At 43.2% G+C, this 17,274-nt stretch overlaps 1 protein-coding gene across 3 annotated transcripts in view; it reads right to left on the bottom strand.

Moving 5' to 3' along the window:
- usp2a (ubiquitin specific peptidase 2a) overlaps window positions 1-17,274 on the bottom strand; it is a 58,816-nt gene that overhangs the window by 32,807 nt on the left and 8,735 nt on the right. For all 3 annotated transcript variants that reach the window (XM_079731843.1, XM_079731844.1, XM_079731842.1), the window contains one exon: window positions 7,685-8,507. In XM_079731843.1, the coding sequence (XP_079587969.1) occupies window positions 7,685-8,446 (762 nt within the window). In that variant the 5' untranslated portion in view covers window positions 8,447-8,507. The remainder of the gene's footprint in view (window positions 1-7,684; window positions 8,508-17,274) is intronic.

The raw sequence follows: 17,274 nt of genomic DNA on the forward strand, positions 1-17,274 counted from the left end.
TTGAGGTCCCAGCATTCCTGAGATGAGGTGGATTGGGATATCTTTGTATGCCTTCTGTGATCCAAAACCAATCCATAGCTCTGAGAGCCCCAACTCCTGGAACAGAGTGATGGCCAGCTCAACCACATCACTGTCTACTGTCCGTAGGTAAGCCTCGGTGTAACCCTGTACAGCAGCATGACATAAATGTAACATCATCCGGGTGTCTGCTTCCTCCTGCTGACATGGTGACAAAGCTTCTAGGTCAGCAGTTTTGTTGCTCAGGACCAAGTTCGCCTTTGTTGTCAGGAGGAGGTACTTTGAGCCAGCTGTGGCCTTCTGAAGTTCGTCACTGATGTACTGAAACAGCGCATCTTTATTCTGACTGTCTTTGAGGAAATTCTGCCATTGAGCTCCCTTTGGCAGAGGTATTTTAGCGGAGACTCTTGTTCTGCACCCTGCTGTCCCACCACGCTTGACACGAGTCTGGGATTTGAGACTCTATATACTTGTCCCAGACTGCATCCACTCTTGTCGACCTGTCAGTTATCAGGCTGTGTAAGTATGGCATCAAGTCCATCTGAGTGTACTCTCCAAACACTCTGGCACGCTGGGATTTGATGATGTGTATGACTGCTGCCATATCAAGCACAACGACAGAAGCTTCTTTGGCTGATGGAGAGGGGCTAGGACCTGGTATTCCTGGTAAGCACCCAAGAAAATCTGGCTTGGTTCCTGACAGCAGCTTGCCTTGATTGGATAAAGATGGTGGCTCTCGCTGATTTTCATGCTTGAAGAAGTCATCAATGTCCAGATCAGGACGGGCTTGTAAGGACATGAACAGCTTGGTGACAAGAGCAGTATTTGCCTTGGCAGACCCCAACTTGCTGGCACCCTTCTTCAGATCCACAGGTGGCCTGTTCGTGAATGTGTACAAATTGGCCCTTGGAATGACATCAGATAGGGGCTTGGTGGCTTTTTCTATTCTGTCCCTTACAAACTCATTGAACATGGCTTTGCCGATATTGGGAGCTTCCCTGAGGGAATTGGAGATCTCATGGTCAATGACCTCACCAGTGTCTAGGGTAATGAGATCTGTACCCATTTCTTTAAAGGGATTGATTATTTTATCTTCCTTTGCAAGACTGCATAGTTCTTTCAGATGGTGCAGGAACTTCTTCTGTTCAGCAGCTGAGGACTCTGGATGTTCCAGACTTTCCTTCTTGCTTGAGGCAAAAAAACAGGCAACGTCAAACTCGTCAATGGCCCGTATTACTTCTGGTTTCGAGAGCTCATTTATCTCCTTCTGCTCCTACTGGGCATACAGGCCCTTTGAACCACTGTCCTCCTTCAGAAACTTGATACTGTGTTCCTGGCTTTGATCAAGGGCCATAACGGAGAATTCTTTGTCTCCACGTTGGACCACAAACTTCCCCTTCATGAATGCCTCGTGGACTGCTGGATGGGTATTCGGCAGGTTTGCCATGTCCTTCAAGAATACTTGCAACCAGCAGGCATAAATTGCATGCCCAAAGGCAAATAACCACGGGCACAAATCTTTAAGGGCATTCAGGGTCAGTGGCCAATTGCCCACTCGTTGACTACGGATGAGGCGACAGTTGATCATGAGGTAGGCTCTCACCGTTAGCCAGTAAGAGGCTGTTGGAGCATTATTCCTGAGTCGACTCTCCCACATCTCCATGCTTTCATGAGGCCCATAGCCCTCTTGGCAGTACTCTTCATATGCCTGTAGTTTGAGTACATGGAGTCAGGCAAGGGTAAGCTGGTAGGCATACCGTGTATGTTTGACATGCTTGCCGCTTAGTAGAGATGCTGCAACACCAGTATTGAAGATCTTTGCAAGAGCAAACATCCTGTCCCATCCAGAGCCAGCTAACAGCTTACCTCCACACTCATGGGTAATAATCTCAATATGAAGGAAACCCATTAAGCACACAAATTTTTGATTCGCCAACCTCGTCAGGGAACTTCCACTGGCATTTTTTCTGTTGCATATACAGAGTAGTGGCGGCTGGTGGTTTTTAAAGTGAGGGAGGAAGGACTGTGCGCTTCGTTGCCATTGGCCTGCTTGCACTGTTAGTGGCGTATATGGTGGCATCAGTATGTGAGGCTCAAGTTGTTTCAGGGTGTTTTTGTGAACTACAAAATAGCAGGGAGGAATAATTATGTGAATTGATACAAATCCACCAGTGGCAGCATTGTACTTTGAAAGCTGGTGGGCAGCATGTCTTGACTACAAGGGCAGAAGGGAAGGATGCAAAGCCGATTAGTCAAATCAGGCCTACTCTTGATTTGTAAAACTAAATCAAAAAATCTGGGCCTAGAATTGGGCCTATTTTTGCCCTCAATGAGTGAAGACTATTGGTTGTACATTTTCTTGTAATGTTTCTTTAATGAAGACACAAGACCAAAAGTGATGCCATTTAAAATGCATCATGCTCTGAATCATTCACTAACATCCTTTCCACAATATCAAACAGAATGGTCAGAGTAACAAACAATTAAAAGAACAACAAGAACATTATTTCACAACTATTTGTATGGGCTGTAAGCCTAACATTGTTTGAGGCAAATGTGGATGATCATGATGTTAAGCCAATTAAGATTGAGGGACTTCATTTATAGATCAAGTAATTCCTCATCGCTGGCTCCCCATCTCGGCCCCGGGCAGCCCGGCCGCGGGCTACGGAAACGTCATTATAAGCGAACAGAGCCACACTGTACCTGAACAAACAGAGCACCGCTCGGTGGAAATGAGGCATACGGGTTAGTTGGTTTCTCGTAGCCTAGACTTGAGGGGATAACTCCCTCCAGGCTTCTCCACAGCCAGAGCTCCTGCTTATTGGTTCATAGCGCAGCCATGCGCTATGAACAGACGTAGGCGGGATCCAGATCCTTTAGCTAGTCACACCCACTCAGAGGAGAGGACTTTTCTCCTCTCTCCCATTGAACCCCATGTTATTCACCGGCCGCCAACACTTTCAGGGAAATTAATGGGAGTCAATGGAGGCTGAGGGAGAAACGTCCTCCCTGAAGTAATTGTCAATAGGTGATAGGGGGTGCTAATGCCCCTTTACCGAGGGAAACAAACATTACATATACAAAGGCATTAAAGCATATTTAAGGGCATTAATTCATTATAGTAGTCTGGGCAATCTACATTTTTTATTCTCAACAATGTTAAGGAGGATCTTCCTCCCTCTCCTTACTGGAGAAGCCACCACTGATACAGAGGGCAGTCAGCCACTATGACTGGAATCTGACCAGGATTTACAAAGTCAGTTGCCCTCATGACCATAAAAAACAGGGAAAACCCCAACTGTGGCCCCACATTGTCATGAGTGAGGTGGTTGGTTAGGGATATAGCGGTAACGTGGAGCTCAAATTGACCAGACACATCAATATTATCAACCCCACCAGGGGTGAAAACTCCCCGCTTTACGTTTGAGGGAACAACAACTTCATCAACTACAAACTGCCTTGACATGGCACAGGCAAGGCCCCTCCTGACATCCATGACTCGTTCATAAGATACAGACATGCCAAGTGCATGGAAGGTTTTGATGTCTTTATTGCGATCATTTCCATGCAGTTTCAGTCCCACATAGAGCGGAAAGGGTGTTTCTCTCTCCTTCCTCTGATAGAGAGTGAGGGCTTGACTACTTTGCTTTGCAGCATTACCCACTTCAACAATGTTCTTTGCCTCATCACTTGAAGGCAAGAGGTCTGAGCCACTGCAGCGCCAACTGTCTTCTTGTGGGTTATGTAGACATCACGGCCCTCAGAGAAAGCCGACCACTCAGGCCCAAGCTTCTTTAGGAGGTGCTCTTTGAATCGTACACCATGCACATATGTTCCACTCCAGTCTGAGCCCAGTTGCTCTAGACGACGATCGTAAAGTTTCCTCAAGTTAGCTAGCTTAATGGTAGATTCATTATGCTGCACATATGCTACAAGCTGAGCAATAACTAATGGATCATACTGCATTGACATTTTCATTGCTTCTGATTTCTTTCTTTCCTCTGCACGAGCATCATTGCTTAGTTTTGTGTAGCAGGATGCATGATAACTAATATCTCGAGCACTTGCATCAACTGCCGTGTTTAGTCTGGCATAAACCGACCAGTTTTTTGATTCCATGGCCCATTTCTGGAGATTCTTTGAACAGTTGTCACTCCTAAACCTGTGAATGGGCTCAGTGGAATCATCTTCATGTCTTTCACAGTACACACACTGCACTTTTTACGTTCTAGGCTAGCAATCAAACTTGACCTGTTTTTTTTGGGACTGAAAGTAGTCACTTCACTGGTTGACTCCTCTCTTGCTCTCTTGTTTCTGGCTCGCTGCAAATTATTAGACCGGAAGTGTCCTCGACATCCATGATGATATTTAGCTAGATTTCTTTCCAAGGTTCGGGCTATCCCTGATCCATCATTTAATCATTCCAATGTCACTCCGAGAGGCAAAGGGATATTAGCTTCAGCAAATGCTATCAAATCTTGTTCAAGGGTTTGATATGCTTTGAGATAACGCTCCATTTTATATGGACATCACAAATCTTTTTTGTTTGATTTCTGTTGACACAAACAACACAATGCCCAATCTATTCCTCGTCTTGTACTTAACGTATTAACATCACTCATGATGAGATATGTAGATCTTCAGTCTTGGCATATGAAGAGGGCAGCCTGAAATGTTAAAGGATGGCCGCATCAGAATTGGAATGTCATCTAATGTTTAGAGACTTCTGAATTGAATTAATTTAACAATGAAATTGGCTACATATACATTCCAGGGCTATATTTTTATGACTAGCTTCCTTAGTAACCAAGATCAGTTTAAACTGTAGGCCTGGCTTTAATCAGTGAAGGCTATTGAGTGGAATCAAGTCACCCATGTCTGAAATGTTGGGTGAAAATGGGTATATACACCTCTAGACAAGCTCTCCGAGGACCTCTAAGAAAAGTTCTAAGAACTACCCACATCAAGTTAGCCAAAGTAAAAGCTGGTTTCCCATCACTTTAAATTAAATGTTCATAGGTTATCATGTATTATTACCCACTAATAAATGGTTGCAGCTGTTATGAGAGGGTTCCCCAAATCGAATACTAAAATATACTTAACACAACTTCCTTGGTTGTTCAATCTGCTGATTTTTTTTCAATGTCGAAATGAAGAGGAATTTGGAGACATAAGCTAGCTAGCAAGCTCAGTAATCAACAAAGCAACTTCAAACTAACTACACAGAGAAATGTGGGAAAGTCAGTGTAGCCTAAAATATGTAAAATTACGGTACACTTACCTCAGAATATGATTCTTCTTGTCTTGGGAAAGTAGGGAAGTAGGACCTTGAAACATCCAAGGGTGTCTCAGTGGTTCAGTGGTTAAGGCAAACCACCTTGTTTAATTTATGCCATGTTTTTTTTTTTTTTTTACATTTTACAATGGACTAAATATTCTAGTAAAACCAACTGAATCTGATGGCAAAGCTTGGCTAAACTGGTCTAACACATTCTGGAGCATTTCATAGAACAATGAACAATTACTGTACCTTATCTGACTTGATTTCAGAAATAACCAGTTTCTGGTAAATTCTTTTGCAAAACAATATTTTTCCAACTAGAATGATTGTAATTTGTTCAATATTATTCCTACAGGGTGAGCATATGGGTTTAGAGGCCTGAATGATCTTTATGTTATTTAATTTCAGAGATGGACCGTTTTTCAAGGAAAAAGTGACTATAATAATAAATTTTACATAAAAATGGACTTAAAATAACAAGACTATATCAGAATTGCATTCCTTGCATCAAACAAAGCAGAACAATTACATTATACAATAATTTAAGACTAAAGGAAGCTGAGATATAACCTTTTCTCTTTTCAGCGGGGGCCATTTTGGATTGTTATGTATACCGGCCACTAGGGGGCCACCCCAACTTGCACCCACAGATTAGTAAAAACCTTGGGCCCATACCTAATACCCAATTTTTCCAGAAGTGCACAATCCCTATAATTTTTCACAAATTCCCTCCTGACTACGAGCATAAACAATGTTTTCAAATAGGATTTCAATTGTATCATTACGTGACATATAAGCAAACACATGAGTAAAGGCAGACAAAGCCTATTAGGCGTATTCTTTATGTGAATTGAAAAAGCCAAATGAAAACAATGAGAATCGATAAGCACAAGGGAATGTTATGGGTCAGACTGCGATGAGCACTGGCCTTAAATAGTAGTTAGTACCATGATGTTTTACACACAAATGAGATAAATAAATATTTATTATAGAAAGATGAATAATCAGAGAATTCTGGTAAGCATTGTATGAAGTTGATTGTTCGGGCTGTATCATCGATTTGGTTACTTTGAATCTAAGCTACGGTTAACCTAAGCTATTTATCCATATGAAACATTCATAGGTAACATTTTTCAATATTTATATATATTTATAATATCATTTGGTAATTCTTGAGGCAGAGTCACATTTAGACACAAACTCATAAGGTACACATGCGACTAGAAAACTATCAAAGAACCCAACAGAGATTAGAATATATGGTATTTTTTGGTATACGCTAACCAGATGGAAGGTGCATTGGCTAACAGGCAGTCAAAAATGTGTGCCAGACCCCTGGATGGAAGCACAGTTTAACCTCTGAGACTTAAGAGTAGATGGCGGTGCTCCTATGTGAACAGACCTAGTAGTAATGGTTATTACTCTGCTTAATGCATCCACTCCATCTGTTTATGTATCTGCCCTCTTATTCTACTTTACCACCACTCCCCCCCCGACCGCGCCTTTAATATGGTGTGGTAAGCAGATATCAAGGCTAATCCCATGGGATGGAAAGTCCAGGGGGAAGTGGGTCTAAAGACTCCAACCTCATTAGTACCACAACTACTCCTACCCAGTTTATTAATATCAGGGATCAGGGATGGGGTCCAGTGGTGTAGCCCAGGATAACTTATTCGATGCCAGGATCTGTTAGCTGGCTATTTGCTAGCACAGGTGGTATAACATCTAATTTTCACTGCATTTTTATCTCCCATGCTCCGAATGTAATTCAGGTTTAAGAAAAGGACTTGCCAACTTTGTCTAATCATGATCACGGATGAGTTTATAAGCAGTCTCCTGATTATAAAATCTCTATTAGTGTTTCTGTTGTTGTTGTCAATATTAACAGAGGGTTAGGCCGGCTACAGAAAAGGAGAGAATGAGTAAAACAGAGCAGGAGAATAGAGCAACAGTGCCCCGGCCTGGAGAAAACCATGTCATGTCCTCTGCCATAAATACCTCATATTAGAGCTGGGAGCTTGTTGTGCAATGGTCGGATGGGTATTGAATTTGAACGGTTAAAGGCCTTCAGGCTTGTGAAATTTGTGTAAGTTAACAAAGCATGTTGTGACAACACCTTGTTCTGACAAGCATAGCTCAGATTACTATATCCAACCCGAAGCAACAGACCTGTAACTAACCATTGCATAATCTGCTGATGCTGGACAGTGACAATAATATCACAATAATAATTGATATCAATAACGACAGCAATACTAAAACTTTGACCTACTGAAATTAAGTTTGGTAATTAGTTACCAAAATACCAACATTTTATCTTAAATTAGATGTGAATATATAATATATATTAGGAGGTCTGTGAGGTGTAGCAGAGGTCCTTACTGTGGAGTCCCTGCTGGGGGAGCAGGTGTGCGTGCTGCTGCTGCTGACGAAGGCCTCCTGGGTGCTGCTCCGAGAGAGGCTTGGGTAGGTCGCACGGGAGCTGACGCCACCACTACCGTACGTATTGGTAGCCTCGCAGGTTAGATCCCTGTAACTCCTCAGGGCGCTGGCGGAGGCGGAGGCGGAGGACGCAGAGGAGTATGAGCGGTCGGTCAGGCCCAGCGAGGACAAACCCTGGCTCAGGTCACTCTGGGACACAGACTTGCGCCGGCTAAGCGAGAGGCCTGAGGTGGCTGAAGAGGAGGAGGAGGAGGAGGAGAGGTAGCTGGGGTAGACCGAGGAGGTGGTGGAAGGCGACCTGTAGGAGCTGTAGCCGTAGCCGTAGCCAGGGTACGCCGTCCCACCGGCACTCAGGCCCGACCCGGAGTAGCCCTTGACCGGGTTGCGGCTCAAGCTCTCACTACGGCGCCCCACTCCAAGGAGGCTTGGCACCGTCCGGCCTCGGTCCGGCTCAGAGGAGCTGCTGTAGTTGCGGGCACGGGAGGCAGAGCTGCCCAGGTAACTGGACGAGGAGGAGGAGTAGGAAGAAGAGTAGCCTGAGGTGGAGGTGGAGGTGACGGGTAACCTGTAGGAGGAGGCCTTGTCCCGTTCGCTGTAGGCCGTGCTAAGGCCCGGCGTGAGGGAGGAGCCATAGGAGCTGTAGTGGCTGGTGTAAGAGGAGGGGCCCCCATAGCGTTTGGCCGTAGACGACACGCGGGACATACTGCTGCTGCTTCTGGGTTCTCCGCCACAGGAAGGAGGCACCTCTGGAAGACCGCATCGACTGCAGCAAAAGCAAAAGGTGCCGAGACACAAGATGAGCGAGTGTTTAGCTCATCAACAACAACACAATCAATACTAAGACTACAGAAACAGCCAAGTCAGTGGTTAGTCATACACTACAGTAAGAATAGTGGTTCAGTTCTCTGCTCGAAAGAAGAGCAAATGGGATTTAAATGACATACACGTATAAGGGTGCAAGCTAAGTAAAAAGGTAATATTTCTCTTAATTTGAAGTTTTGTGGTGTTTCGGTGGTGAGTGAGATTTTCATTGAAATAAATGTCATTCATTGCTAGCAGGGTGTCACTTTGTTAAATTTTATCCCATGGCACACAGGCCTGACAGTTCACAGCTCATTCCCCAGACCAGAGGTTTACTTGCATAGGTAGTGGTATGTGCGCTGTAGAAAACACTACTGAACTTTGGCAACCACATAGACACAGAGAGAACCACACACAAAGCACTGATAGCTGGCTTTGCAACTGATGAAAAGCCTTCCCCTACATTTCCCATCCACTTTCTCTCCCAGTGCAGGTTCCAGAGTGTCAGCTGTTTCTTCTTACGCAATGCAACCCTAACTCTCTCTTGCTGAGTTTCCACACTACCAGTTCTCAGAAGGCAAGGCAAGTGACCACATTCGCTGACGCGCACCTGGGTAATGCACACCTTGCTGAGTTGCAGGGGGTGAAGGAGGGCTGAGTTGGAGGTGGGAACGGGGTGCAGAGCACAGCAGCCTGCACAGGTCTTGTGAAGTCCCTGCTCGGAATAGCAGTGCACAGGCAACAACTCCAAAACCGAAACCCTGTCAGCTGTGAGGGTTGGGACAGAATGCCTAGGACCTAGAACAAACTAAATCTTTTAAAAATAACTTACTGTAAGTCTAAAAGGACAAAAGTGCATCTGGCCATCTGGTGGCTTTATACAACAGTGCATATTGCCATCTGGTGACTTTATAGGGTGTCAGATAGAAGGTCAGAGGTTAGCTTCTGACCTGCAGGCTTTAAGAAAAGACACAGAGACAGCGCCTGCGGCAGTCCAGGTAGAGAAAGGCTCTCGCTCACAGGGTAGCGCAGCGTCTGAATAAGTAAAAGTATCTGGTGTTGAGTTCAGCAGGGGGGTGGGGGGGCTCCGCTTTCATCTCCTTCCCCTTGTTTGTTCCCTATCATATTTATGCCTACTGCCTTGAGATATATATATATACTGGAGGCTTCTCCAGTAAGGAGAGGGAGGAAGATCCTCCTTAACATTGTTGAGAATAAAAAATGTAGATTGCCCAGACTACTATAATGAATTAATGCCCTTAAATATGACTGCTTTAATGCCTTTGTATATGTAATGTTCGTTTCCCTCGGTAAAGGAACATTAGCACCCCCTACTCCCTATTGACAATTACTTCAGGGAGGACGTTTCTGCCTCAGCCTACATTGACTCCCATTAATTTCCCCAAAAGTGTTGGCGGCCAGTGAATAACATGGGGTTCAATGGGAGAGGGTCCTGTTCGACCCTCAACTGTGCTTCAACCAACATGTTAGAAGCATAACTAGAATTGCCTTTTTCCATCTGAGAAACATTGCAAGAATCAGACCAATGTTATCTGCAGCGGATGCAGAGACACTGATTCGTGCATTTGTTTCATCAAGACTGGATTATTGCAATGCACTGTTCTCGGGACTACCAAAATCTACCACAAAAAGTCTACAGCTTGTACAGAATGCTGCAGCTAGACTGCTGACCAGAACGAGAAGGTTTGATCATATCACACCTATTCTCGCCTCTCTGCACTGGCTACCAATAACTCAGATCGGACTTTAAGGTGCTACTGCTAACCTATAAAGCCGTGCATGGATCTTCTCCATCCTACCTGAAGGACCTGATCATTCCTTATAGTCCTTCTCGGTCCCTCCGGTCTTCGGGAGCTGGCCTTCTTTCACTGCCGAAGGTTAAAAAGAAATCGGCCGGACAAAGAGCGTTTGCCTATCGAGCCCCCTTCCTATGGAATAGGCTGCCACAAGTGATCAGGGAAGCTGACTCTGTGGAGCAATTCAAAGGAAAGCTCAAAACGCACCTCTACGATCTTGCATTTGGAACATAGGATTGTGAAAACGATTGTGAAAATGCGAAGTGAAGACCACTCTGGTTGTTTGTGTTTTGTTAATGCAGTATACATTCCCGCTATGTACTGTTCCGTTCTAATTCACTATTCTGTCTGTTCTAGCATGTTGCGGTGACTGGACTGGATGCCTGGACTCTCCTCATGGTCAACCTGCCAGCACCACATCACCATTTTTGTGCATGTATTTACCTGTATGTCAATTATGGCACCCATTGCACTCCTGACCATCCCTGGAAGAAGGATCCCCCACTATGCGTTTCTTCTCAAGATTTCTTCCTTGCTAATTTCAAGGGAGTTTTTTCTTGCCCTTGTGGGGGCTTGGGTAAAGGGGGGTGTCATAAATATTTGACTTGCTAAGCCCTTTGAGACTGTAATGGTGATTAAGGGCTATACAAATAAAATTGAATTGAATTTAATTGAACTGAATTGAGAGAGGAGGAAAGTCCTCCTCTGAGTGGGTGTGACTAGCTAAGGGATCTGGATCCCGCCTACGTCTGTTCATAGCGCATGGCTGTGCTATGAACCAATAAGCAGGAGCCCTGGCTGTTGAGAAGCCTGGAGGGAGTTATCCCCTCAAATCTAGGCTACGAGAACCAACTAACCCGTATTGCTCGTTTCCACCGTTTTAAGAAAAATGAAGACACAAGACCAAAAGTGATGCCATTTAAAATGCATCATGCTCTGAGTCATTCACTAACATCCTTTCCACAATATCAAACAGAATGGTCAGAGTAACAAACAATTAAAAGAACAACAATAACATTATTTCACAACTATTTGCATGGGCTGTAAGCCTAACATTGTTTGAGGCAAATGTGGATGTTAATGGATGTTTCAAATGTTGGTCATGGTGTTAAGCCAAATAAGATTGAGGGACTCCGGCCGCAGGCTCCACAGCCCGGCCGCGAGCAGCCCTGCCAGGCCGCGGGCTCCGCAGCCCGGCCACTGGCAGCCCTGCCAGGCCGTGGGCTACGGAAACGCTAATATAACCAAACAGAGCCGCACTGTACCGCAACGAACAGTAGCGCACCGCTCGGTGGAAACGAGGGATACGACTGAGCGGGTTTGTTGGTTCCCGTAACCTAGACTTGAGGGGATAACTCCCTCCAGGCTTCTCCATAGCCAGGGCTCCGGCTTATTGGTTCATAGCGCAGCCTTGCACTATGAACAGACGTAGGCGGGATCCAGATCCCTTAGCTAGTCACACCCACTCAGAGGAGGACTTTCCTCCTCTCTCCCATTGAACCCCTTGTTATTCACCGGCTGCCAACACTTTCGGGTAAATCAATGGGAGTCAATGGAGGCTGAGGGAGGAACGTCCTCCTTGAAGTAATTGTCAATAGGCAATAGGGGGTGCTAATGTCCCTTTACCGAGGGAAACAAACATAACATATACAATGGCATTAAAGTAGTCATATTTAAGGGCATTAATTCATTAGTAGTCTGGGCAATCTACATTTTTTATTCTCAACAATGTTAAGGAGGATCTTCCTCCCTCTCCTCACTGGAGAAGCCTCCACATACATACATACATACATATATATATATATATACATATATATATATATATATATTGATAAGTTATATGTGTTGAGTTATTTTTTCGTTTGGGCAAGTAGTCGTGTAATATGCGGGATAATGTATAGTAGGTCACCGGTCATTATCGAAAATAAGCCCCTTCAGGGCGAAGCAAGACACCTTCGCTTCGCGTTGTTGTCCGGTTCGCCCTGTATCTTCCCGATAATGACCGGCGTTCTATACATTATCCCTTACTTATTACACAGCTCTTCTCAATGCTGTGGAACGCTCCTCCGCTTATCGATAAGTGACCGTTGCTAAGCAAATAATGACCGCTATCAAGGAAGGTGGATTTTTTGCCTCTGATTAACGTCTTTGGTATCACTCCGCAAGTAGTCTGGTAACTTATCAACCGTAGCGTATATGGTTGCTAAGCGACGTCAACGACTTTGGCGGACTATTTCTCGGCTAACAAATGGTAATAGTAAAAAGACGCACCGTCTGAAGTTATTTTTTCGTTTTGGCAAGTAGCTGTGTAATAATCAGGATATTGTATAGAACGTCGCCGGTCATTATCGAAAATAAGTATTTCGATAACTTATTTTCCCGATAATTCAAGAAAACTTTATTTATCCCCAGGGGGCAATTAAAGGTAAGGCACGTAGAGCAGACATAACAACAATGACAAACACAACTAAAAATAGATAAATAAATAATTAAATAAATAAGTTATGGACAATATAAAAAAAAAAAAGATATCTGCCAAGAATGTACATAAAATAAACTAAACATAAATGTGCAATGGGGTAGATAGACAGGAAATATATATATATATATATGGTTCACAGCAAAGTCCACTTTAACAGTGCTATGTGCTATGTGCAAATGAGCACAAATGTGGAATGTCAGTATATAATATAATGACCGGCGTTCTAACAAAAGCGGCGCTTAGTTGATTAAGCCCGGTTAGAACTAACGCCAACTTCCACTTGAGGCTAAAGCCGTTCCATCAACCCAGTTCAGCCGCGCCTTGCTCAGGTTAGTTCAAGCCAGGCTTACCTTATCTTGGATTACGCGCGCTCACGAGATATGTAACCAGCCCAGAACCGTGAATGTCGAATCACGGATCAAATGTCCGAAAAGGACCAAGCGGGATCTTTTCCAGCGGTGAACAGAAGCTGCTTGTGAGGTCTATGAGGAGTTCAAAGGGAACACCATAACCTTTAATATAGGGTCGGCTTAGCTCAGGAGGTAAAGCAGTTGTCTTGTAACCGAAAGGTTCCTAGATCGATCCCCAGCTCCACCTAAATGAGTGTTGATGTGTCCCTGAGCAAGACACCTAACCCTAACTGCTCCTGACAAGCCCAATTTTGATAGAATACATAATTTTGTCTAAAAATGTCCACGATAGCAATAGATAGCGATTCATTTAATTATTTTATTTGCATCATTTAATCTTAGACCCTTAGTGAAAATATAGGCTCTTTGTACTTCATATATGTACATTTATGAAAAAATCAAGAGGACTAGGCTTGGCGGAACTTTCCGATGGTACACTTGTTTCCGACATATGGGTGTTCTCTGAAACACCGCTCAAGTAAGCCTGACAGTTAGCCTGGTACCGACGGTTCATTTGGCCGGATAAATTGCCATGGTTACTTAGTGGAGATTCCCTTAAGTCACGTTGATGGAATGCAACTCTAGCTTAAAGTAGCGAGGCTAAGCAAAATAAGCCCGGCTTTGCCTTTAGCTCGGTTGAGGGAATACCCCCAGGGTCTGTGTCTTTGACCACAGGTTGATTAATAATTCAGGCCATGGATCTGGAGTTGGCAGAAAGGCAGCACGCCGGGAGGCCACAGCAGACAGACTCAATCGGCCAATGAAGTGCCAGCTCAGCTAGCTATGCTAACATTAAAAAAATACTTGGGCTGGATCCTTATTTTTAGCCTCTTTGAAAACTATGTTTACTTACTTCCTTGCCAAATTAGGAGATGATAAGGGCAATGTATTGAATCGTCTACATATCATTCAGTGTGTGTCTTTGCCAAGGTAGTTCTAACTGGTGCTCTTATCTTACTTTTTTATTTCAGTTGGATTTGTTATTCAAAATGTTCTATCTCCAGCATCAATACTTCTTCAGTAAACAAATAGAGGAAACATAATTTGACCGAGCAGCAAAAAGAAAGCATTATGCCTTCTTGTTGTTGACGGAGACCACAAAGCGAGGCTGAGTTAACAATGTATGGTCTTAGAGTATTGAGCTGGCCTATGCCTCACTGACTGAGAGGGCTGCTAGCAGTGTCATGCTGCTCCTAGTACAGTGTTTAAAACAGGTCTACACTATAGGAAATGAAATAGAAGGAACTGTCATGAAATGTAAAATCTAGATTACTGATGTGTTATTTAATCTCACCCATAAAGCATCCACACATCCACACTGCCTTTTTTGTTGCAAAAGAGGGTACATTCAAGCTGCGTGATAACAAAAAGTCATGTTATACGCATAGGAGGGTATACTAAACGTACTTAGAAACCCAACAACTCTAAGGACTGAGACAACATTAGCAACCCAGTCTGTTTTCTTTCACAAGAGAGGCCGTCTCCACAGAAACAACACAACACAAACACCACATGCAAATGGGACCACAAAGACTGGAACAACCACATGCACACACGTGCATGTGGTTGTTCCACATGTACACACACAAACACATACACACACAGACGTTCCCAACTACTGGGTACTCTGCATTTTCAGCCTCCCTTGCGGTGGTGCTGACTGGTGGTTACCGTAGCTACAGAGGCAACAAGCTGCATTTGTTTACTTGCTACCAACATGTCAAGCTCTTAGAAGTCATAGTAGCAACGAATATTATTCTATTACGCTATTTCACTTGAATTAAAATAGTACACCAACAGCAAACTTGCAGCAGGATTGCATCAAATACATTATAAACTAGAAAATGCATTTCCTGCAGAAAATGTGGTGAGTGCTGTAGTGCAAATTGAGGTTGAAAATATGTTTTAATAAAGACAAATAGTTTAAGACGTAAAGAAATGTTAAATGGCTTAAATCAAGCGAAGGGATTTCAACAAAAGTTCAAAAGTCTGGGGTAAACATGGACACCATTTAAGAAAATGTAAATGGTTGAAAACAAATAAAGTGACAGCGGAATGAAAAGCGCAAAGCATTGCTAAAAATGCAGAAAAGTAAAGTGAATTGAACTGAAGAATCTGAAAGGTCATATGTATTGCCCTGCACTGCTGAAAAATCTGAAAGGTCAAATGTATTGCAGTGCACAGTGCACCTGGAAGCTGAAGTCGTAAACTGACTGACTCTGAATTACATTACCTTAAGAAGGAAAGTGCTGAAATACATTGTTACAAAAGCTGGAAGCTAAACATTAATACTGTCAAAGCTGAAAGATAGTAGTAGTAGTGGTACTAGCTGTAGTAGTAGTAGTAGTAGCTGAAGTAGTAGTAGCTGAAGAAGTAGCTGTAGTAGTAGTAGTAGTAGCTGAAGTAGAAGTAGTAGTAGTAGTCTCTGAAGTAGTAGTAGTAGTAGCTGAAGTATTAGTGGTACTAGCTGCACAAACGATATGCCTTATGAAAGGTATGGTATTGATTGATTTTTGTAGAAAGAATTATAATAATCCCGCCATTTTCACTTCATTTAAACCAGCCTAAATTGTATGTACTCGCCTATTGCTAATTTTCCAGCCTAACTTCATTAAAAGTAGTCCAATTGGGCGGGAAAAATCGCCTAATCTGGCAACGCTGCCTGAACGTTGCAAAAAGTAGTCCAATTGAGCGAGGAAAAACTGCTGTAACCTCAGCGTAAATCAATGAGGCCAACTGAAAACAAGCCGGCATGGAACTTAAACTGTGATTTTGAAAAAAGTATAAAGGTAATCGAAATTCTATTTTCATTATTGAATTATTGATTATTGAAGATAGAAGTGTGTTGATTTGTTAAACCTTTGAACAAAGGTTAACGATAAAATGTTGACCAAGTTACGAAGTCTGAAGTAGTAAGTGTTGGCGTTGACTTCCATTGTAAAAAATAATATTTTAAAAGAAGAATATTTTAAAAAGTATAAAATATTTAAAAAAAATCTGAAAAGAAGCGCACGATTCCAAGCTAATTTGAACATTTCAAAATTGGAATGGAGCCTGTAGGTAAAAAATGCAGGAAGGAGACAGGTCCCAAAGTTTGTGGAGAATAATAAAGAAAGAAAGAATAAAACTTAAGAAGAACAATAGTTGAGCGCTGCATACAGCACTCACCCAATCAACAATCACCAAACCCTTATGACAGACAATGCTGATTGTGAATACTACAACAACAGAACACTGACTTTATTGTCATTAGCAATTAGTGTCTTTAGTAATATGTTAAGTTAAAATATTAACATTATTTAGAAAATAATTTCTGAATCATTTTTGAAGACAAAGGGCTAGTCTCTCTCTCTCTCTCTCTCTGAAGTAGTAAGTGTGGGCATTGACTCTCTCTCTCTCTCTCTCTCTCTCTCTCTCTCTCGTAATATTAGCGGATAACAACAGCCCTGGTGCCTATGAGAAGGGCCCACACTGACACCGTACTCCCCACCCCCCTTCCCCCGCCTTTCCTGCCAGTTCTGTAACAGTGGAAGCCCGATCGTCAGCCCATTAGGAGGTGCCTTGAGATGCAAATCTTCTAATACTGAATCCAAGAAACACTTTGATTATAGGAATGTCTTGTTCATCAAATTCTGTTCATCACTTCATATTGTACTTCAGTTTATTTCGGATTCCAACCGTTTTGATTGCTTCATAGATTGCTACTTTCCATTGCAATGGCATCATCTTTTTAATTTCGCAGATGGGCGCTCCTTGTGTGTCCTGAACTGACACACCCCTCTCTGAGCATTGATTTGTCCAATCATTTTAAGCCTTTTAGAAAATCCTACAACACAAATAGAATGTGAACTCACAAGATCAGGATGGATCATGGCTAGTTTCGCTGTAGCGGTTGTTCAAGTGCCAAATATATGTATATCAAGTTTATAGGACCACCAAGGGCTTGTATTCCAGTATTCTTGCTTTGATTTGGTTATTTTGCTCTTTTATATTCCCACCCCTCCCTTCAGGCATCCCTCC

Source organism: Pollachius pollachius (assembly GCF_949987615.1).
Source record: "Pollachius pollachius genome assembly, chromosome: 3".
NCBI lineage: Eukaryota > Metazoa > Chordata > Actinopteri > Gadiformes > Gadidae > Pollachius > Pollachius pollachius.